The following is a 24,580-nucleotide window of genomic DNA, read 5'->3' as shown; positions in this document are numbered from 1 at the left end:
CACTAGAGACATCTATTGGTGAGATGAAAAGAAGCTTTTTATTGAGCAGAAACTCTTTTATTAGTATGTATAGCTCTTATATTTACTAGCATATTCTTCTTCATCTTTGATGAGATGTTAAAAAAAATAACATGAAAATAACTCCCGTAATTGGAGATAATCCAGATTTTGTGAACAAGTATTTGGACACACTCAAACTGTTGAAAAAAAAATTGTTTTTATTAATTTTTAGATGACCTTATGGCCTGAAACGTAGGACTGATCACCTTGTCTTTATTGATATCAAAGGTTTTCAAACTTTATGCTACCACGGTACCACGCCTCCCTAATAAAATAAATCCTCTTCAAAAAAAATATATAACTTTTGTTTACATTTTTTTTTTAAATTTACAATTAGCAGATAACAATAACAAGGTTTGGTATGTTTTAGCAAAACCGAACTCAATACGAACATATATATATGTACATTTGAACATTTATTTTTGTATTAAATTACCAACCAATCTAAGGCATCAAAATTTAATTCGAAGGATGTTGCTGTTATTGACAAAAAGTTTTTCAAATTTTGGGGCAATTTATGAATGTATATTATATGAATATACCCACGTATGGACATTCTTTCAACCATTGGAATTCAATATATAAAAATGTGAAGAAAAAACAAAAATAAACATTCATTTACCGAATTTTACTGATAAGTTACGAAGTAATTATTTATCGTGGTTGAAAATTTTTGTTGGGTTTAGCGAAAGTGGGATGCGTTTATATTGATTTTAAGCACAAGGGATACCGAGTGAAAATAATTTACCAGATAAATGATAGTTTTAATTGGATAAGGCGTATGATGCAGGAAGAGAAGATCGGCCTAAAATATTTTCTTATCCAGACTTTTTGTTACAAGGTCATATATATTATAATTTTAACGGGATTTCTGAATACGGGTTTATACCCGGGGGATTGTGCGAAGTCTCGCGGTAAATTGGCGCTAATTGTCTACGAATACGTCTGTTTAATTCATCTATTACCAAAGTGACCGAAAAGCAAACAAACAATTCCTCGGCGTGATGAAATGTTGACTTGCCCAATTCTCGAATTGTGTGTTCGCAAATAGTATGATACTTTTACGGTGTTGTGATTGTGATTGATATCTTGTCGGTGTCCTCACAACGGGACTTGGCGATGTCATGGTTTCGACTAGTTTTCGACACCAACGTAAATATCACTTATGCAGAAGTTACAAAAACCAACGTGGTTTGTTACAAAAACCAACATTTACTATCCATAGTAAATAGTATAGAGTATAAAAAGTATGAAGAAAAGTTTTTGTTAATAGATGGGACCGAATAGAAACCAAGTTTCTATACTGAACCTGGGAATATGGCGGGGGACAAAATGGGTTTCAACCCCTGCCTTGTTGTGTATTTAAAATAGAATTTTATCTAGCCAAACACTAGTCTTATGATGTCGGTTACGACGGAACCTGGATGTTGGTCAAATAAAATTAATGTAGAAAAAACTACACAGTTGTTTTTTATTCTATTAAAAATCATTGAATAGGTTTTTAGTATTATTTTCATATAGTCTTTTACATCGTCCAGAGACCAATAATAACCAAAATATGCAATATTTCTTATCATATTGTTTATTTTTATCTTTGACTTACTGAACCAAGTTACTCATTGCTGTGGCTTAGTCTGGTTAAATGGAAAGAAATAAAATATTAAGTAAAAATAAAAGAAGGAGCAATAAAAATGTTAGATGTCTATGAAACAAAAATCCAACGGAAAACATCGAAAATGCTAAATGACAGCAACTGTCAAAAAGCACGTTTTCCGCCGTAAGCAACGTTTTGTATTACGTGTGTTGTTATTATGTTAAACAGATAGTGCTGTCATTGCGATTAAAATGATAATTTCATGTTTCAAATTAAAAAAAAAAACTGTCCTTAGTTTTTTTGAAGACTCGTTTTCGAAATTTTAAAGCCATTGGTGAATAAATTTTAAAAAATTAGGTTTTGAGCAAACTTTTACATTTTTATTTATATTGATAACTTTTGAGATCCCTCAGGTTACGAAATTTACGAAAACATTATGTGCCGACACTCTCTTGTGTATATTTTCATTAATTCAAAATAATATTGCATTTAAAAACTAGAAATAATTGTATTTATAATACATTCTTAATCATCTGTTAAACTGGTAGTTGTGCAAAGTCTGCGGTTGTGTAATATGCTAGTTTATAATTATAAACTAATAGAAAATCAATTAATTTAATTTATCGTGGTTTCTTGTAATTTACATATGTGATTATCCTCTCAATAAAGGGAGGAGACGTGATTTTCCAGTTTATATTACACAAGTGTTGCTGCGAAAGATGATTCCCATGTTTAGTTACATGATATATCTTTACTGTATTTGTACAAATATAAAACCAGTTACCGCACACTTTAAGAGGGGAGTTTAACAAAACAAAACCAAAACCTTACTTTAATAATATTTAATTACAATAAGTAAAAAAGCGTAGATGATAACCAAGGTTTGAATATATCATCCATAAGGATCAAATTGAATCTATCTTGTATATTTATGGTGGCGATGCTGTGTTTCTTGCCGATAGTACAGGTGAAAAAGTACAATATTATTTGACTATGGAGTAAGCAGTAAACTTATCCAAGGCATTGCAGCATTGTACGAGGATAGTACTGCTGCATTATAGAAAATGGCTCCTTTGCATCTCAATTTGGCATCTCTATAGGCGTTAAACAGGGTTGTGTAATATCACCAATGCTGTTTAATCTATACATGGGTAAAACAAGTAACATTTAAATTAAAAACGAATAGATATTACTACAAAGTAACTACCGAATCAATAAAAAAATTAATATCTAAATATCGTGATTAAAGAATTCCACATAGACTGCCTCCTTAAGAACACTTAACGTGAAATATAATTTATTACACAAACAAATTGTTTTCTACTCAAAGCTATAGGTGATAAAAAATAATCACAAAACCAATTATCGTTTTAATTTAATTTATTTATTAAAATAAAATTTAAATATACTACATAAGAACCGCAAGTAATAATATGTACATTTGAAAAAATACATCATGGAAATTTTGAAGCTAGTTCTTCAACAAATGATCGACGTAAAATATCATTATAAAGTAACGTCACAAATTTAGAATCAAGACAGTGTGGTGTAGCGTTCTATCCTTTTTGCCTACTCCTGCAGTGAAGCAACATGATGGTTGGTTGGTGAGTTAGTAAACAAATATGTAAAAAATTCACTAAGAACATCTACACACAATATGAAAAAATGTCTTGATCGTTAAACGATTTCTTTATTTTGTATTTGCTTCATATTTTGATATTTTATTTCCTTTCTTACCTCCGCTTGTCACAGATTAAAAATGAAAGGAAATTATTAGTATTATCAAACATCTCTTTTAATTGGATGATATTGATGAGATCTCAGGACTCATTAGCGTAGTAAATAAGTAAATAAATAAATAATCTTGTTTAAGCGTTATTGGTGTTTGCAATGATAGTTCTAGAATGCACAAGGTATTCCAATGATGTAAATTGCACCTAATTAACAACATTTGTCACATAGCAACAGTCAAGCTATTTATCATTTGCCTACATAAAACAATAGTGAATTATTATTATGGTACATTGAGGATTTACCTTGACCAAATCGCGTAGGAGGTAAGTATAGCAGAGAACCTATCTGTTCAATGCATACATGCCCAGGTACTATTATATAGGTGCCTTAACTTAAGGTGAAGTATCTATCGTTTTAATACGTAAGAAAATGGAAATCTTTTCTACTTTTCATGACCTCTACTGTAAATGAATGGCTTCATTACATAAAACGTTTGACAATCTATATAATGCGAAATAATTCATATTGAAATCTGGATTTTTTTTTCTAAAATTTGCTATCCGCATCATGTGTTTAAAATTTGATATTTTTTTATGAATGAACATGGAGGTCTCATCATCACAGGGCTTTCGACCTGACATTTTGGTGGATCAAGTAATCACTTTATACACTTGTGTAACGTTCACCATTCTGCCATTATTGAACAACCATATTGCATTTTTTTAAACCTGTATATATGCACTGTTGTTGTATTCCTTTCGTACGTTGGTTCTAATTTATTAAATTTTGAATTTTGGCTGTCGGAGGGGCCTACAGTTGAGAAATTTGTAATGTATATAGCTAACTCCAATTGAACATAGGTGAGATATATTCCAAATCACTTAACGCATATTATTAAGAAGAGAGACTGAAATAGGGTTAAAATTGACAAATTATTCCGTAAAAACAACAAAACTTATAAAATGACTTATTATTGCAAACATGGCACACCTTTAAGTTTTCAATCATAGGCAAAATGGTGAATTTTTCATACATTGCAGAGTGACCACTTATAATCAGCCAATAACAGGTCTGAGACGGACTATATATTTTATTTATAAATTATACATTTAACAAAAATCGTATCTGGTTTTCATTCCTTTTAACAGTATTCGTTCCTCTCAGAAACGATATCTCATCTCCTTATTGTACATATATAAGAATATTAACATGTATTGTGTACACGTACATATATAAATGTCAGCGTGTGAATCATTACACATTTGTAAGATTTAATGTTAGTAATATTTCATTTTAAGTGCGATAGGCAAACCCACTGCACGTAGATCTCGTAAATTCATAAATCATCTTACTTCCACATCCAACTCTATTTTATGTTTCGTCACTAATTCATATCTACATATTTATCTTCAATAAAATCAGATCACGAATCTTCGGAAGGCCTCATTAATAGCGATGAGATACAAAACATGATCTCTTCTTCCCACAAACTTCAATGTTCGAGTACCACGTAATGGACATAAAAGCATCCTCTAGTAATCATTTTTTCCCTTTCTAAATTTGTATTTGACGTACATAAAATCAACATTTTGAGTGTGTCCAAACACTTGTTCACGAAATCTGGATTATCTCTAATTACAGGAGTCATTTTCATAATATTTTTTGACATCTCATCAAAGATGAAGAAGAATATGGAATATAGATGTCTCTAGTGAAGTTCTAGTGATTCAAGAACAAGGTTTCTAAATTGGTTCAAATATATGGAACTTCCAAGAATTTGAATAGTGTGGTTGTCAATAATGGGTAGAATTGGTGAATGTTACACGTGTGTAAAGTGATCACTTAAACCAGCCTATGACGGTCGTCAGCTCCGTAAATGCCCATACTTCCATATTCTTCTTCATCTTTGATTAGATGTCAAAAAATAATATGAAAATAACTCCTGTAATTGGAGATAATCCAGATTTTGTGAACAAGTATTTGGACACACTCAAAAATGTTGTAAATAAATTATCTGGTCAAATTATAAGCTTAATAATAAAAATGAAAATGGTATTTTCTGGCGTTTCTCATGTGTGTGATATAATCCAGGATTCAGATTTCACATACTAATATAAGAGTTTCTGCTTAATAAAAAGCTTCTATACATCTCACCAATAGATGTCTCTAGTGAAGTTCTAGTGATTCAAGAACAAGGTTTCTAAATTGGTTCATATATATGGAACTTCCAAGAATTTGAATAGTGTGGTTGTCAATAATGGGTAGAATTGGTGAATGTTACACGTGTGTAAAGTGATCACTTAAACTAGCCTATGACGGTCGTCAGCCCCGTAAATGCCCAGACTTCCATATTCTTCTTCATCTTTGATGAGATGTCAAAAAATAATACATAAAATCAAATGTGAATTCTACATATTCGCAGTTAATGATCAAAGACCCCTTAATTTTTGTTTACTGTTTAATTTAATTCACTTATAGTTTGTTGACAAATTTTTGAGTGTTTCCAAATACTTATTCACAAATCTGGATCATCAAATTATATGAGTTATTTATCATATTATTTTTTGACATCTCAACAAAGATGAAGAAGAGTATGGAAGTCTGAGTATTTACGGGGCTTACGACCGTCATAGGCTGGTAAAGTTGATCATTTTACACATGTGTAACATTTACCAATTCTACCTATGATTGATAACCACACTACTCAAATTCTTGGAAGTTCTATATATATTACCTAATTTTGAAACATTTTACAAGAATCACTAGAATTTTCACTAGTGACATCTATAGTTTGTGTTCTTATTAGGGGTCTTTCTTATGGGGTCTGTGACTCCATAAGATGGACCCCTAAATTTTTAAGATGAAGACCTTGGGAGAATAAAAGAGGCGTCGGAAGACCTCAAAAAAAGATGATTCGACGACATAGTCGCAGCGAGGGGTAAAAACTGGCTGCAAGCAGCAATCGACCGAAAAAACGCGCTAAACTACGCGGTTAACGCGTTATCTTTTTTACTGTAATTTCTGCCCTGGCACTACTATAGCTGTACTATCATTTTTACCAAAGCTCGACCGCATTTTTTAATTTAATATTTTACTTTTTTTTATTTTGATTAAATCTAACTAATAGAATTATTGTAACATCGACGGAGTTATTTCAAGTTCAGCCTAAGGTTTTTGGCCGGGACTAAAAATAATGTTTTATGTTTAATGCCTTCCTTCCATTCGTTTTTAAAAGAGCCCACGTATACGTAAGTACACGTATAAATGAGATCTTTTCTATTTTTAATTTAATAATATTTACAACATATTGAGTGTGTCCAAATACTTGTGCACAAATCTGGATTATCTTTATGTAGGAGTTACTTATTACATTATTGACATCTTAATATACGAACACATCTCAAAACGTGTAAAGTGATGTAAATGCCCAGACTCCATATTCTTCTTCATCTATCTTGAGATGTAAAAAATAATGAATAATATTAGTATAAATTTACAATTTTGATTCGATGAAAACTGTTTCGTTTGTAATGTTATCTTTTAAACTGGAAAATTTATTTCTTATGAAACCAGCGTGCTGATAAAATGTTGAAATATTTGATTATATTAGTAATAGTTATATAATAATAATAATTAACCTGCGTTACGTTTAGTAAAAAAATATGACATAAATTGGTGTAAAATGATAAATACTCGTTGGAAAGTCGCACCAAATAAAACTAACGAAGATGAAGTTACTTCGGTATTATTTTTTTTAAACAGCTTTAAATGATAACTGTCATTTACTAATTTTTATTAATAATGAATGATAGAAAATCGTCGATAAATTCTTTGACAGATGACTAAATTTAAAGTATTTTGAAATTATTAGACAGTTTTGATGTAGCCAGTGTTCTCGATCCCCACATCCTTAATTTGATTAAATAAAATGTACCCATTTATGTAAATACTACCTATCCACAGACGCCCATAGATGTTTAAATGGACTTGTGTCGTTTCCAGAATCCTCCTACATAAACCTACTCCTACGTTTTCAATATTAGAAATATGGCATCGGAATAGGAAATGAGTGACGTCACACGCGGTACATTTGCAAAAAGAAATCGACCAACGAACGGGCCTAATTATCTCGGGAAAGATAATAAACTAAACTTTTTACAATGTCGCAAAACACTATTCAGAGGTATCGAAATTGATAAGTTGGGCGATGTGTATACCTTCGTAATAAAACTAAGTTCGTTTGTATGCTCAAAGATGGTTATTTCAACACCTAAATGAAGTTTCTATCTGTGTTTTGTGGGCGACTGTGCCGACCTACGTTGTGGCATTTTAAACACATGTGTTTTTGGATCGATTCGACATTATTATTATGTACATATATTAAGGCATTTTTGATCGTATTGCTTTGTAATAATGTTGTCAATTAATACTCACCGACAGATTATGAATTATAATATGAGAGGCTAACAAGGTGATATAACATTGGTTCTTTTCTACATAAATTAACGAGTAATTTTCAACATAACAGAAAACAGTTGATAAACGTATCCAGGTTATGTAGGTAAAAGTAAAAGTACATGTTTTATCAATCTAGTCAAACTGACAATTGAATGAAATTGAGTTTTGTAGTGCAGAAATGATATAACTGCCCGAATTTCTACATCATTGAAAATTAAATTAAATATAGAGGATGAAGATTTTATTTACATATTATTTTTCTATGTACTTTTCGTGATAAGGTCTTATTATTATTTTTAAATGTAGTTTTCGTGATAGAAAACAAGTTAAGTGAATACAAGCATATTATAACTTGCTGATTAGTTGTTTTAATAAGCGCTTCATACCATAATATTATTTTTTTAATTAATGGTATTTTATACAGAAAGCCTATATTTCATTGAGAGAATTATTTTGTTACTGAAAACATTTTTTTTATCAAATAGCTTTTTATAATAATAAAAAAATACTAAGGGAAAAAAGGTATTTTTTAATCTTTATCTATTCATTCAATTATTTATTGAACAACATATTTATTTAATTTACTCACTTTAAGTAAAATTTTACCACTTTTTAATGAAATTGACACAAAAAAACAAAAGAATGATTGACATTAAAATTCCTTTTCATGATAATGAAAATAAACACAACCTTATTAAGCTATTTTTAAAGTAAGAAAGTCATTCATCCGTTAAAAAATATTAATTTATGTCAATTTATTTCATTTATTAAAAGATCGTTAAATTAACTGTTACGTTTAATTAATATAATTGCAAAACCATGACACCCATATTATTATGTGTAATGCATAATACAATAAGTGTTATATTAGCTAATGGTGGTATGTAATTACATAAAATATAATATGGCATATCAATAATAAAAATATAAAATTTGAGGTACATTATCATAAAAGTATTTACAAAATATTCATTTGAGTGTAAGTGGCAATGTTATATTTTTTTTAAATATTATTTTGTGTTTAATATTTTAGTAAATAAGATCATGCAAAATAATTCAGATATGTGTTGGAAAACAACTATGATCATTTCGAGAGATATTTTTAATAAGGTTAATGACTCAATTCGATGCAAAATGGATATCACAAATAGTTGAAATAGAAAGTAATATGGCTGTATCGAAATACGTTATTTATTGGAAATACTAAAACGGGTTTCGTTAAATTGTAATTGTGGAGATAATTCAGACGGTATTAGATATTTTTACAAAAAAATATTAAGTAGGCAAATATTTTAATACGTCACTTTCTATTCGATTGAAACCATTTGAAAACCAGTCTTGACAAATTATATTAGTGAATATAGACACTCTTAATTAGTGGAGAAAAAAATGTTTACTTTGATCAACTTTTGTTTGTACTAAAAACTATGGAAACATCCGGCAGTGACGAGTTCTATGTGTTTTTTTTTTTGTTGTTCTTGTTTCCCATACTATTAAAAAGTATTGCACAACGTCCTGATATTACTAACTTGCGTAATATTACCTAATTCTTGCGTTAGGTCACTATCCGCAGGTGTGTACGATTTTTTTTATAGAACGTTCTATGAGAAAATAATATTGCATGAGTGAAAAAAGAGCTATTATAAGATAATGAACTAAATTATTATACTAACTTAGATACATCGGTGGTATGAAGAGATGTATCTAAAAAAATACATCGTTCATTTTCAGAACAACGTCAGAATTCTAATATGAAGTGTCTAGCTGAGGTTTGTAAAAGGTGTTCTAGAGAAAACCACAGCTATATTTTGAGCTATTATTGTACATTAGCGTTTTGTCGACGCTTTGTACTATCAATTTATTATAAAATGGGATAACAACATGGCTACCTAACTAAAACAAATCGCTCCCTGAAAAATAATTATTTTCATGTTTTAGGTTGTTCTTGCAAATGACAGACATTTTTAAATGTATTCTCAAGTATTATATACTACTTTTATTAAAAATATGATTAAACAATTTATAAACCGAAATTAAACATATTTAGTACATTAAATAAATTATTTATTTAAAAATTAGGTGCGTGAAATGTTAATAAATTTACATATGTATATTTTATCGTTATTGGATTTTTAAATATATCTTAATTAATTAAGTGTTTCTGAATCCAATTATAATGTTTTACTATTTATCTGTAATATTTATATAATTGTATAATAAATTATAGTATTATGTAACACATACATTTTCAAAAGCATGCGTTCGTTTTAAATAATAAAATACCAAACTTCAACAGTTAAAACAGTTTAATCGATTTAATACATATGTACAGCTGATTTTTAAAAATCATATGTACATATGTATACATACTTTTTTTATTATGAGAATCGATTACATACGGAAGTTAACCTTGCGACAACGTGTTGAAGATAACTTTAACTTTACTTATATTTTGTTAAAAATATTTGAAATCCTTTTTTGGTATTGTTTACTTACTGATAATACTAACGACCGGTTTCAACGTGTCAAAGTCGTTAGAAATAAATGCTCTGAAGATAAATAAAAATTATCTCAACCACTTACTTAATTGCGTTATCTTTTATTGTGATTCCAGCCAGAAGAAACATTAAAATCGGGTTTTCAGTCTACTTGCGCATTGACATAATTGAAATTGTATTATAAAAAAAAGAAATAGACTTGAATTCAGGAAGAAAATTGTCTCGGTATTCTTTTCTCATTATTTCATTTAAAAATGTTTTGGAGTTTTTATTCAATGCACATAAAAAAATATGTTCGTAAAATGATTTTAGTATTGTATTGAAATTTCTTGGTGGAACTGCATTTTATATAATAAAATAACAACTACTTGTATATTTTTTTCACAAAATTTTATTTGACCAGAGACCGGGTTTCGTTAAAAACGATATTATCAGAGAGGTGGATTTGATGATGTCGGTTAAGACGAAACCTCGCCACTAGTCAAATAATAGTTTTGTGGAAAAAACTGTACTGTTGTTATTTTATTATATTCTTAAAATGAAGTCAAATTAATTATCTTAAGAACCAAATGTAGGTTTTCGCTTTATTTTTTTTTATAAACGATGCTCATTTTTATTTTAAAGTACCAATTTACATACATGCAACTGTTTTTAATCTATTGAAACATCCACCTCACTGATCACCAATTTTCTATTTGGATCACTAATTTTTTTTATCGTCACTTTTTTAGCATTCGCTCATTGGTGTTTCTATAGCAAAAATATATCGCTCACTCCTTTCAAGAACGTCATAAATAAAAAAAAACATGATTTTTCAGTAGAACGTTTTTAAAGTTTAAAAATATATGTATTAAAAATAAATATCAAGCCACTTATTGAACTTTTTAATGTACAACAGATCTTTTAGGTAAAACCTGAAGGTTTTTTTCATTTGAAAAATATTTAGTATATTAAAAAAAATAATTAAACAATACCTTTTCTTCGAAATACAAAAACAACACTCTCTGCCCTGTAGCGGGTAAATATTAAGTTAAAAATATGCCTCTTTTTCTAGGATAAAGTACATTTTTTGGGCATACCGAAAACATGCACAACTGAAAATTGACGATTTTTGATTTATGACGTTCTTGAAACGAGTGAGCGATATAAGTTCACAACAGCCTACGTGGTTTAACCTACAGGGATCAAATTTTTCTGACATGCGCTCTAGCGGGTACAAGTTGAAGAGATGAGCGGAGGAAAGAAGGAAACCAACTATCACACAGATTGTGAGGCACGAAGAAGAATGAATGACTTACCACTAGGACGTTCTATTTACTCAGAGTAAAAGTCAATCTTCTTATCTCAACTCAAAAACAATAGTGGACAAGCGAGTTTATAAATCAAACATAATTAATATCGATAAGATAAATGGGTTTATATCCAGTTAAGCGGAGAAGGGTAGATACGACTATCTGTTTTTCATTCAATTTCACTTTCCTTTTGGAAATTTCTCCACTGCAGTTGTTTAATAACAAGTTAATTTTAACTGCCGATGAATTGCGTAGCTACTCGCTCCTATTGCTAGTTTACAATTAAACTGCATAGAAAAACGAACAGGTCTGTTTGAGATTGTAATTGAAACCCAGGTTTATCCATTTGGAAATTATACGGATCTACGTGGGTTTACAGTTAACTTGTGCTTGATGCTTTCAGTTGGTTGACAGTGTTTTCGAACGAGTTTCACACAATTGGTTCGGCTTTCTGCGTGACCATGGAATAACGACCGAAGAAAAGTAAAAGCCTTTTGTATGAAATATTATCTGTAGTTTATTTAAGTACTTATTACGTAACTATCGACCATTTTACATTCCTCAGCAGTCTAGATAATTTTTATTTATTTACTTTTATATTCATTTTGCAGTATCTCAATCAAATATTAAAATATTAAAAGAAATGTGTGGTATTATCATATTTTAAAATTTTATACTTAATATTTTTATGGTCTTAATATTTTTTTTGTTTTTTTTGGTTGCATTATGATACTGTGATTATAATAAAAAGATATATGTAATGGGCTAGGTTAATATATTATTTTTACCTTTATTTTTTTTAAATAAAATAAGCAAATACAGATTTATTTTTTTGATTTACTGATTTATTTTTTAACAAGAAAACGTAACCACCATATTTTCTTTTTATCTTAGTATACTTTTTCACTTATTTTAACGAATCTACCGCGCTAATGTAGAGTTCAGTATACACTTATACGCACCTAGAGCCGCGCTTGAGAATCGACATTCTGTTTACATTATGCACATTTCCTACGCGAACAGGCGACTGACTGCATATTTAGTAACGGTAGAATGTTCTCACGTAAATATGGATGCTGCGTGATGCAATAAAGTGGAAATGGCTCTAAAGATTTCCCAGATAGGCCACCGCATCAACTTCCTGCCCAGAGAGAAAGCCGGCGCATTTTCCGTACAAGGTTCTTCGTCCACCGACGGTATGGCGATACCGAGAAGCCTACGCGCTCCGCGAACAGATTCCGAGAAATCTACGGATTTGTCATTTGGTGAGGATATTGAAATCCCCCTTTGTGACCATATCAACATTATTTATTTATCTATGGTAACCTCTACAGATTATCATAGTTATTAATAAATACTAAATGACCACATGTCGCTCACTCCTTTCAACAACGCCAAATATCAAAATTCGTAAATTTTCAGCTGTGCATGTTTTCGGAATGCCCAGAAAATGTACTATATCCCATTTTTAACTTAATATTTACTCGCTACAGGGCAGAAGGTGTTGTTTTTGTATTTTGAAGAAAACATATTGTTTAATTATTTTTTTAAATATACTAAATATTTTTCAAATGGAGAAAAAACATTCAGGTTTTACCTAAAAAGATCTGTTGCACGGTAAAAAGTTCAAAAAGTGGCTTGATATTAATTATTAATACATTTTATTATATTTTTGAACATTAAAAATGATCTCGAGAAAAATCAAGGTTTTTGAAATATGACGTTGTTGGAAGAATCAGCCTTGCGCTTTAGGTACCAGTCCAGGCAGAAGCGTGCATTCAATATAGGAAGAAAATGAGTCCCTACTCTGGATTACTCGCGTTTCATATATAAAAACGATCAGTGCTTCTATGCCTTATCCTTATCAAACCCTACTGTCTACCCAGGGTACAAGGTGATATTAAATATATCGTAGTCATACAGGAGAAAATGACCAAGTGTTTTTTTTTACAAAAATGTGATCATTGGCTATTTGATATCTTATTAGCTTAATATCGCCGTGGAAAAAATCCCAAAGGATTTTAAACTGAGAAGCATAATATACTGACTTGTTAAAAATGACTAACTGCATTGATGTTTATTTTCTTGCCAAGATGGCCCTCCTGAACATTTTACGTTTTGTTAGTTAGTCACTTTCTCCTGTGCGACTACGATATATCAGACTGAAAACTCCCTTCTGGATTGAAATAATAGTTATACAATTTCAATTCATATTTTATTTATAAGAATCCTCCGTAATTCATTGCTCAAGATGAGATTAAATTCCGTGAAACGCAAAGCTCCCCGGAGTATCCCATTATCGACGCGTCACATCCGATTGGTCGCGGTAATGACGTGATAATGACGTAACGAGAGACGATATACTTCCGCTACGTAACTTCTTCACAGTCTACAGGGGTTATTATGACGTCAAGAACCTAAGCGACCATGGCCGGTCGATGCTCTTTGTGATTTTCAGGGACAGAAATATCTAATCGGCGTATTATTTCCAAAGAATACACAATTTTCAAGATGAACAAAAATACATCACCCAGTCTAACTGAAATAAGTCTTCTTTGGAATTTCTTGCAACTTAATAACCAGCTTGTAGACAAACCTTAATGAAGCGTCTGGTTAAAAAATATCATTTACTTTTCAACTATCATTCCACTGATTCGCTCTAAAGGTATGTGTATATATATATATATATATATATATATATATATATATATATATATATATATATATATATATATATATATATATATATATATATATATATATATATATATATATATAAATATATATAAATATAAATATATATATGTATAAATATATATATATATATATATATATATATATATATATATATATATATATATATATATATATATATATATATATATATATATATATATATGTATATATATATATATATATATATATATATATATATATATATATATATATATATATATATATATATATATATATATATATATATATATATATATATATATATATATGTATATACTGACTGTTTCAAGCCATTGATTGCTGTAACGCAGTCTAATTAAATGGAAAAGAAACTAAATAGATATTATTTCCAAAGACTACACAATTTTCAAGATGAACAAAAATACATCACCCAGTCTAACTGAAATAAGTCTTCTTTGGAATTTCTTGCAACTTAATAACCAGCTTGTAGACAAACCTTAATGAAGCGTCTGGTTAAAAAATATCATTTACTTTTCAACTATCATTCCACTGATTCGCTCTAAAGGTATGTGTATATATATATATATATATATATATATATATATATATATATATATATATATATATATATATATATATATATATATATATATATATATATATATATATATATATATAAATATATATAAATATAAATATATATATGTATAAATATATATATATATATATATATATATATATATATATATATATATATATATATATATATGTATATATATATATATATATATATATATATATATATATATATATATATATATATATATATATATATATATATATATATATATATATATATATATATATATATATATATATATATATATATATATATATATATGTATATACTGACTGTTTCAAGCCATTGATTGCTGTAACGCAGTCTAATTAAATGGAAAAGAAACTAAATAGATAGCAAATATAATAAAACAACAATGCAATCGAAACTATTGAAAATGCTGCTAAGTTACAACAGCTGTCAAGAAGTACGCTGTCCAGCATGATCACTGTTTAGTGTTCAACAAGCAAAGCAACGTTCAACAGATGGCGGTTTTACTTAGGAATAACTTTTGGAAATTTAATATTTTGTATAAACGAATAATACCATTATATATTTTTATAATTCAGATATAAATACGCGCATATTTAAATGCAACGTTGTATCAAATTTCAAAACAAGATTTACGATTTTTAACAAAATAATAATTCCATTATTAATTTTTGGATTGGATTAATCAGACTGAAACACAAATCAGAAAGTTTAAAAAAATAACAAAACTATATATATAAACAGAGGGAAATATAATCAGGATCAGTTACCTTACCTCTATTGATTTACATTTGCTTAAGTAATTATTACTGAATGTAATTTACATAACGTCAACAGACAAAATGTCATTAGTACCATAATCAAGTTTTAGACTCGTATGCGTAATTCTTATACAAACTACTTTCTTCCGCTTTAGTTTCTGCTATTGCCAATCATATCGTGACTATCGATGCATGTTCGAGGGTGTGCTCGTGAAAGGCACCAACCCACATGTGTAAATAAAAATAAATTATTGTAAAAAAACGATACAGAGTAGCAAATTATTAGTTAGTCAGTACCAATTACATTAAAAAATATGTATATATAGTTCATTCGTGATTTGTTATAGGAATCGGTGATAATCAATCGTGAATAAGAACTCCATTTGATGAATGCAATGAAAACTACGTAGAGTAATAAACTGATATTATTATGATTTCCAAATGTAGGCATTTTTTTCGAGAATTCTTGAAAATTTATGAAATTCATTCAATTAAAATTGAAAGTAACTGGGTTCGAGTTCGAAAGTGTCGCCGCGGAATCGATTCCCGCCAATTTCAAAATAAATAGATTTTTTTCTTTTTAATTGGTCTTGGATGTTGTAATATATTTGTAGAAGCTTCTGAAGTGTAATGGTAAACGCATTTGGCTACCGTATAGGACATCCTGGGTTCGATTTCCAGGAAGGTCAAAATAAATACAAGCGATTTTCATTCTCATTTATTTAATATCACCCGGACTAAAATAACAAACTCAGGATTGATCACGTAATACGATTTACATTAACGATCATGATAAAAACTGCATCGATACGCTTTAGTGCCCTATGCACCATTGGTAGCGGAAAAAGGCCAGAAGAAGTGGTCAGCCTGCCAGACGTAAACATCCGTTAAGTCGTTTGATTCAATCGGTGACTTTGTATCGCTAATTTTGGCAGAAAAATATATTGTGAATTTAGCCCTTCTACATTACTGCTTATACTCGCACATTTATTTGTTGAACTTTTAAAAATTGGTAGCCATATTATAATTCAAGACCGAACGAGTGAAATGGGTCGAAAAAAGGTTTTAATGCCTTTTACTTAAATAGTCTGGCTATGCAGTTTACTTGTGTATTGCCATTTTGCATATAAATATAGCCTAGTTGATCTTCCTGACATCTGAATGTCAGGTTAATCTCACGAGAGACAGCGAAAGTGTTCACAATTTTAATTCACTTCTGCATTCTACACAGACGTCTACCAGTTATGATACCTGACTTTATTATCACTCTGAAGATACCTGTTTCTAGGTAAAAGCTTTATTTGTCGAAACGAGTTGAGATGTTACCTCGCACATTTGCGATATATTTTTTCAAAGGTTCTTTTCACATGAAATGCATTATATGACAATTTTAGTATATGTTATTTAACTTATCGATAGTTATTTTAAAAGATAAGATAGTTTGTAGGTACAAAAAAAAACATTTTATTTTACATAAAAATACAATATCTATGATATTTCATGCACCCTACGCACGAAATTATTTTTTTTCAGTAAAACCGAAATGGTATTTCTTTATGTAAAAAAACATCACATTTACTTAAAATATTATGTCTACAAACTTCATTAAACAATTTTACAAAGTTATGATTTCGTTAAGTTCCTAATAACTTCCGTTTTTATCATATAATTACCAAGCTGTCATAATCTTTTAATTAATAAAACGTTTTTAAATAAGAGTGTATAATAACGCTGTTTTTAATTGTTATTTGAATTAATTCATTAATTGATTCGGCGGTCACTTTCTGGAAAAATCCATACATTTTTTAAGAAGATTTTAAGAAATAGTGGTATTAACTATGTAAAACATTAGACGCTCGACTGCGAAACTGGCGTCGCCGAATCGATTCCCACCAATTGCAAAATATTTTTTTTTATGTTTCAAATACGCTGGGGGCTTGTGATGTATTTTTCACATTCACCAATCCTTTTTTCCCTATCCTTATTTTCCTACCTGCAGATAAGCCAAGCCTTTAAAAAGTAGAAGCTTTGCGGGATTTTCATTTCTTTAAGTTAGAAATATAAAGCAGATAATTAATTTTCTAAATAATTTTTGTTGAACTAAAAATAATTTGGTATCCAAATATTTATAAAAAAATACTGGATTTCACCACCAAGGGTTCGTTAATTACAGATTTCTAGACAGAGACGAAATCACTTTGTTTATACCTTATTAAAATGCTGTTGAAATATCCGTCATAAATATATCTCAAACGATTCTAATTTATTAATGCCCTGTAAAATTATAATTTGATATTCAAATTATAAGCAACACTATAAAATTTCTAATATTAGTAGCAAATCACTTATATGATAAAATTCGTATTACAAGCTTATGATAATCATATTAATGAAATGAAATGTGTTGACGTCTGATGAAAGTTGTTTATATACTCGTATGTATATGTACATACAAACAAAGTTGTTAGTTTCTATCCAGTAAGAAACCCCCAAAGAAGTCGAGAGCATTTTATCCCCCCGGCAAACTTTTAATGATTGCAAATAAATGTTAAAGATAACGTAAAAAAGTTAGAACTTTTATCTGTTAAGAACCTACTTTCCTTCATAAAGATATTGAATAATTTTTCATGTGAAAAATCCGTACGCTCTATTTAAAAAGATACTTTTAAAAAATCAGAAAACATATTTCATCATTCATAATTTGATAAATATTCGTATACGATTGTATTTATCATTTTGAAAGTAAGTTAAGTTTGAAAAATCGTCTTGCATCATCCATTTTATTGTAATTATTTATTATTAAAAAAAAATAAGTTGCAGATTTTTATTAGTAAAACTTAATGGTTTCTAACATACGTATGATATAAACATAAATAGTATTAACCTTGTTCATTACATTATTACGTCTAATTTATTAACGTTCAGATTTTTTCATTATTCATTATTAGGTTAATATTTGTGTACGATTATCTCTATTCTTAAATCCATTATATAATTATTTATGAAAATAAGTAACATAATAATTATAATCATTAAGGATTCCAGTAGTGCTCATGTCTTTAAGAACAGTGTCCGTCGATGGTTGCTTCTGATTGGAAGGGACAAGGTAGAATGTGATTTAATTTAAAGTCCGGGTGTAATTATTTTATTGTAAAACCTTTTACTATAAATTATTATTGTATCAATTGTATGTAATGTATATAATAAAAAATAATAATAAAAGAAAATAAATGTATTAACATGTAAATATTTCGGCTCAACACAGGCCTCGCCTAAAGAGCCGTAATACATATAGTAAAAAAATGTATGTATCTATGAAATAAATAAATAAATTATTGATTAGTAATTAATATCATTATTATCATTATTAATTCATACAATGATAACTTACTATCTAACTAACCATCACGCCGCTTCTCCGTAGGGGTAGGCAGAGAGAATAGAACGCCACACCACTCTGTCTTTGCAAACATTCTTCGCCTCTTCCACGTTCATGCATCTCCTCACACATACCCGCCGATTGTTACGACTCCTAACCTGATCACTTTCAAGTATTTGGCATACCTGATCGTGCCATGTTTTTCTCGGTCCTCTTCTGCTCCTTTTCCCAATTACATTCGCCTCATAAATTTGTTTAACCGTTCTTTCCTCACTCATTCGTTCTACATGTCCTAACCATCTCAACACACCTTTCTTAATTTTATTGATAATGCTTATCTCAATAAATAAAAATGATAACATATTTTATTACATTTTCATCCCCAATCAACCTGAAATGTAATATGCATAGTCACCCACAACATCGTTATACTACCCTTTACAAAAATATGATATATTGTAACTAAAAATAAAAATATCAGCTAAGACGTTTAGAAATATTATTATGTATATGTATATGGTATGTACATATTAGTATGTACGTGCTCACATCTCTCTGTAATTTAATCACTTCGATCATGATTATACACATTCATCTGCCTGCAACTACGTACTGATATAAACATGTGTGTAGTAGGTACGTGTGGGTATCTAAGTAAACCATTCATCGACCAATGAATAGATTCTGGTAGTCGATTCGTACATTCTGCGCTGCGTGGTATGTGTGTTAACCGAATATTTGAGAAGTTTGTCCCGATTTCTTGGTTACCGAACACTTCCGATGTTCGCTGAGGTCAGCGAACTTCGGAATAAAAAATGTCGGAAAGTGTTACGGCCGAGCGATTACTACATCTTCCGTCTACTGCCTTATTCTGAACTTGTTATCTTAATATTTCACATAGAGCCTATGACATGAAACCAATATTCTCAGTAACACCAGTGTTATGTCATCGACAGTTCACTAACTATCGATCAGAATAAGGGAACAAATTTTAAGTAGATTTTTAAGGTTTTCTTTTAGGCCTCATTTTCTCTGTATTCTGTCTTCTGCCTTATTCTGAACTTAATATTTCACATAGAGCTTGTGACACGAAGCCAATATTCTCAGTAACACCAGTGTTATGTCTTGAACAACTCACTAACTATCGATCAGAATAAGATTTTTCTATTTTCTGTGTTGTTTTGTTAGTAAAATGATTATTTTAACTTTAAAGCCTAGTATTCGTTAAGTTGCAACTTAATTTTCTCTAAATCCAGGTAACATTTTCCTACTTGATTTTTTTTCTTAAAACACCGTATTTGCAATGAATAAGTAAGTTTATCTTCGAAATAATTATATGGTTTTGAAAAGAAAAGAGTTTTTGAAAGGTTAGGAGTTTTTTTTCAATTGATATATTTTTCTGTATCGTGGGTATACTGGCAAAAAACACAAAGTAGTTTGAAATGTCATATATATGTGGTTTTAAAAGTAAATTCAACTTTAGCGGGTATTTTATTCAGGCTAAAAGCTTAAATTAAAAGGGATTATATTCTTTTAAAAAATATCTAATATGCATTATTTTCAAAAATTAATATATTTTTTTAAGAATATCTAATTTACATTCTTTAGAAAAACGGCCGTGGAAAAATGTATTACCTCTACGGCGGTCGGCCGGTGAGTGAATTCTGTGTAGCGTTGTACCCCCTTAACCTCAGTATAATTTAGTTTGTGATGAAATGTGAGGCTGCTCAGTAGAGCTAGTAAACGTGGTGGTTTTAAATCTAACAGATATCTGATTCATCTCATATTTATATGACGTCATGATATGTGCCAACCTTTATATTGCAGTTAGTACCTTTTGTTACACAATACATGGTAACGACGAAACGCGTGGCAATGTATGTACATCAAAACGTCTTTGTATTTCGAAATATTGTATTGATGTCATTATTACGACGACCGTAAAAATATAAACCGTCTTAAAAAACTGATAACTTTAATTTAAAATATTAATATATAACATTTTTTTCATTTAAAATGTAATACAATGACTGAAAAGTTAATAAAGAAAGCTGAAATTTTTCCACAGTAGGTATCCATGAAACTTTTTTCAATGTGTGTTTATATTATTATTAAATTTTATTATTATAAACCTCGTATTATATTTTAAAATATTACAGTAAAAAGAAAATTCTGCGATGATTTTCGTTCCTGAAATAAGTCTGATCCATAAATTTCAGTTTGAGAAATCGATATTCGATCAATCGTATTTTCTGATAATGTAGTGGATTATCAAATGTGTTAATACAATTTTCATCATTATTTGAAGAATCATTATGATTTTCCGCTGCTATATTTATTTAATTTACTCAAAGCGCAGGACTGATCACCTTCACGTGTTTAACGATCAAGATTACTTCTATTAGAAAATGAAGATAATATTTTGTCACCGGAATGTTTTCAAATTTCTAAAATAAATCCGTGAAATTAATGCCTTCATTTATGATCAATTCATTATGAATACCAAATTCATTTCCTAAAACATATTTTTATCCCGTGAACCTTGTTTTTCATCTTAGAGTAATCCGAATACGTAAGAAAATGGTTACTCCATTTTGTGGTCTGATGTAAATATCAGGATACATGTTTCTTGATAATTCCGTTTGAAATTCCTTGGTTTTATGTTAGCATTACGCATTGGACAGGTTTTTCCTGGTACTTAAATGGTCATTCTCGAGCAAGTGAGAGTAAGCTGAACAGATATGACAGAACTAGGTTGGTGTAGGTACGTATAATATAATAGTGTCCACTTGTAAACTCTATCCTATATCTAAGCGTTGCGTTTCAAAGTTTAAATACCTCGCAAAATTAAATTTATTAGCTTTTACGAGTACAAAAATTTTATCAAACTTCTTTTACAAAGTAAATAAACATTGGCGAGCTTATTATTAAGAAGTAATATATCCAACCAACCAAAACGGACTTTTGATATATTCAACTTACTAACATAGGAACTTCATAAACTAAATTTGAAAATCTGCTGAGTGTCATCTTTTAAATATACCAGAATATGAAAAAAATACTGCTTAAATGTTGAACTTTGTTGAATTCAAACGTTGGAGATTTGTGAACCAACATAACCCGTATATTTTTAAAAAATATTTTAATTAATTGAAAAAAAAAGTAAAACATATCTTTTTTCAAAAGCATTACTTGTCAAAAAAAATTGTTTTCACTATGTCATGATATGATTACGTTTTGACCTGATATCGTTATGTCAAAATAAAATAAAACGTCGAAAGTTTAATCCTCTATATCGCGGAGACACAATCGCTCACTCCTTTCAACAACGTCATATATCAAAAGTCGACAATTTTCAGTTGTGCATGTTTTTGGGATGCCCAAAAAATGTACTATATCCCAGGAAAAGTGGCGTATTTTTAGCTCAATCTTTACCCGCTACAGGGCAGAAAGTGTTGTTTTTGCATTTTGAAGAAAAGGCATTGTTTAATTTTTTTAAAACAAACTTTATATTTTTCAAATGGAAAAAAAAAACTTTCAGGTTTTACCTAAAAATATCTGTTGCACAGTAAAAAGTTCAATAAGTGGCTTGACATTTATTTTTAATACATTTCATTTTATTTCTAAACATTAAAGATCTCCTGAAAAATCAAGTTTTTTTATATATGACGTTGTTGAAAGGAGTGAGCGACATCTGGCTTATTGTATGTTTGCGAGTACCCCCGTAATTTAAGTCATGAATACAATTTTTTTTAAATGATAAATCCAAAGCTTGTCCCAATAGTAGTATGGTAAATCACAATATTGAACATATTATACAACACAACTTTCTTGTATTTTCCTGTCGATATATTAATTTCTTCAGCCCTCTTCTTGTGTCCAGTATTGAACAAAGGCCTCCCTCTTGTTCGATATATTGAATATAATTAATTACTAAATGAATGTCTCTTTTTTCTAGGGGTGCCGAGCCGCGGGCACTCGAACGGCAACGGGAACGGCAGCGGGCACGGCGCCAACGGCGGGCCCGCGTCGCCGGTGCCGCGCGCGCCGCGCTCGCCGCGCGAGGAGCTGCACGGCGCCGGAGGGGCGCACCACTACGGGCGCTTCGACGCCAGCGCGCTGCACATCGCGCACGCGCTCAAGCAGACCGAGCTGCAGAAGTCCTACGCGCGCGCGAGGGAGAAGCCCATCGACTGCTACCTGGTGAGTCCTTCACTTATATTTCTGAACCCTAGATTACTTAACTGACCTTCGAGTGGCGTTGTTACGATACATTCGCAAATAAATTAAAACGGAAAATAATGAGATAATCATTTTGTTTACATTTGTTTGTTAACTATATATATATGCACACATATAAATACATAAACTGTATACATTCATTAAAAAATTATAAACGTATTTAAAATATATTTTTTGAGTTGTTATAGAGTTCTTTTCACATACGTTTTTTTATTGTTTGTACCCATTTCAACCTGATATACACACAAAAAAAGAAAGAAAAAAAACTAAAAATCAAAACATTTTTATACATATATATGTATAAATAAATATCCATATCCATGATATTAATCAATACAATATTCGGCAATGTGTAACCTCTTAATATCGAATATGTGATTGATAATATTAAAGTCCGTCATCTTTTGTTCGACTCATCATTCGACACATCAGTCCAATTTACAGCATCATCAGATCCATAATATTCTTTTGACACTAATTGTATTGTCGAACTACATATTTAGGCGGGAATTCGGTTGAGTAATGCGATTTTCCGAATCGTTTGGTATGCAAATGGTGTGTTGTTTGTTCAAAGCCGAGGATCGTAGCGCACATGCGCAGAATGTGTTATTTTAGCGGGGCGGATGTTTATCCTGGCCCCAACAAATGTATCACCAAATTTGCATTTGAAAATGGTTTAACTAGCTAATATGTCAGTTTTAATGACATTTCCTGGGCCGTGTGCTTTCATGTCGGCGCTGTGTAAGAACATAATTTCGTATTATCTGGTACCTATCTGGATGCGACCGGCGCGTGTATGATGCCCGGCTGTGTGTTCAGTCAATCTGCAATATTGTAATGGGTTTGTTCCTAAAACAGCCTCGATGGATTATCAAGCATTTATTTTAGCCAGATTAAGTACCTATTGTTGCTTTCGTGGTGTCATCGGCTATATTTGACTACATGTATTATATAATACTATGCAAATTAAGGCTCGATGTGCAATAATAGTTTGCTTTGAACAAAACGTACACAGGTTTATATACTTCAGTTCTCTGCCATTTATCTTTACTTTTTCGGCCTGTTCTGTACGTTTTCTTATCGTTCATTCTTTTATACTCCTAGATCATTCACAAACTTATTTGTAATTTTTAATTGTATCATCTCTTCCTAACTTAAAGGTATTTAAAAAATATTCTTTCATTATTACCTATCTCTTCAGGTTAGATCTGTCATACTACCACTTTATCGCCCAAGCATCGATTCCGAACGAACG

General features: G+C 30.0%; 1 protein-coding gene across 2 annotated transcripts in view; it reads left to right on the top strand.

Moving 5' to 3' along the window:
• The window catches only part of Hil (peptidase hillarin), a 95,786-nt gene that overhangs the window by 31,141 nt on the left and 40,065 nt on the right, over positions 1-24,580 (top strand). For both annotated transcript variants that reach the window (XM_088278421.1, XM_088278423.1), the window contains exon 4: positions 23,042-23,286. In XM_088278421.1, coding sequence (XP_088134547.1) covers positions 23,042-23,286 — 245 coding nt within the window. The remainder of the gene's footprint in view (positions 1-23,041; positions 23,287-24,580) is intronic.

The sequence above is a fragment of the Brachycentrus maculatus genome, unplaced genomic scaffold, assembly GCF_059751285.1.
Source record: "Brachycentrus maculatus isolate JH-2025_06_01 unplaced genomic scaffold, ASM5975128v1 h1tg000057l, whole genome shotgun sequence".
NCBI lineage: Eukaryota > Metazoa > Arthropoda > Insecta > Trichoptera > Brachycentridae > Brachycentrus > Brachycentrus maculatus.
The sequence above is the reverse complement of the archived record's forward strand: the minus strand, read 5'-3'. Positions and strand labels throughout refer to the sequence as shown.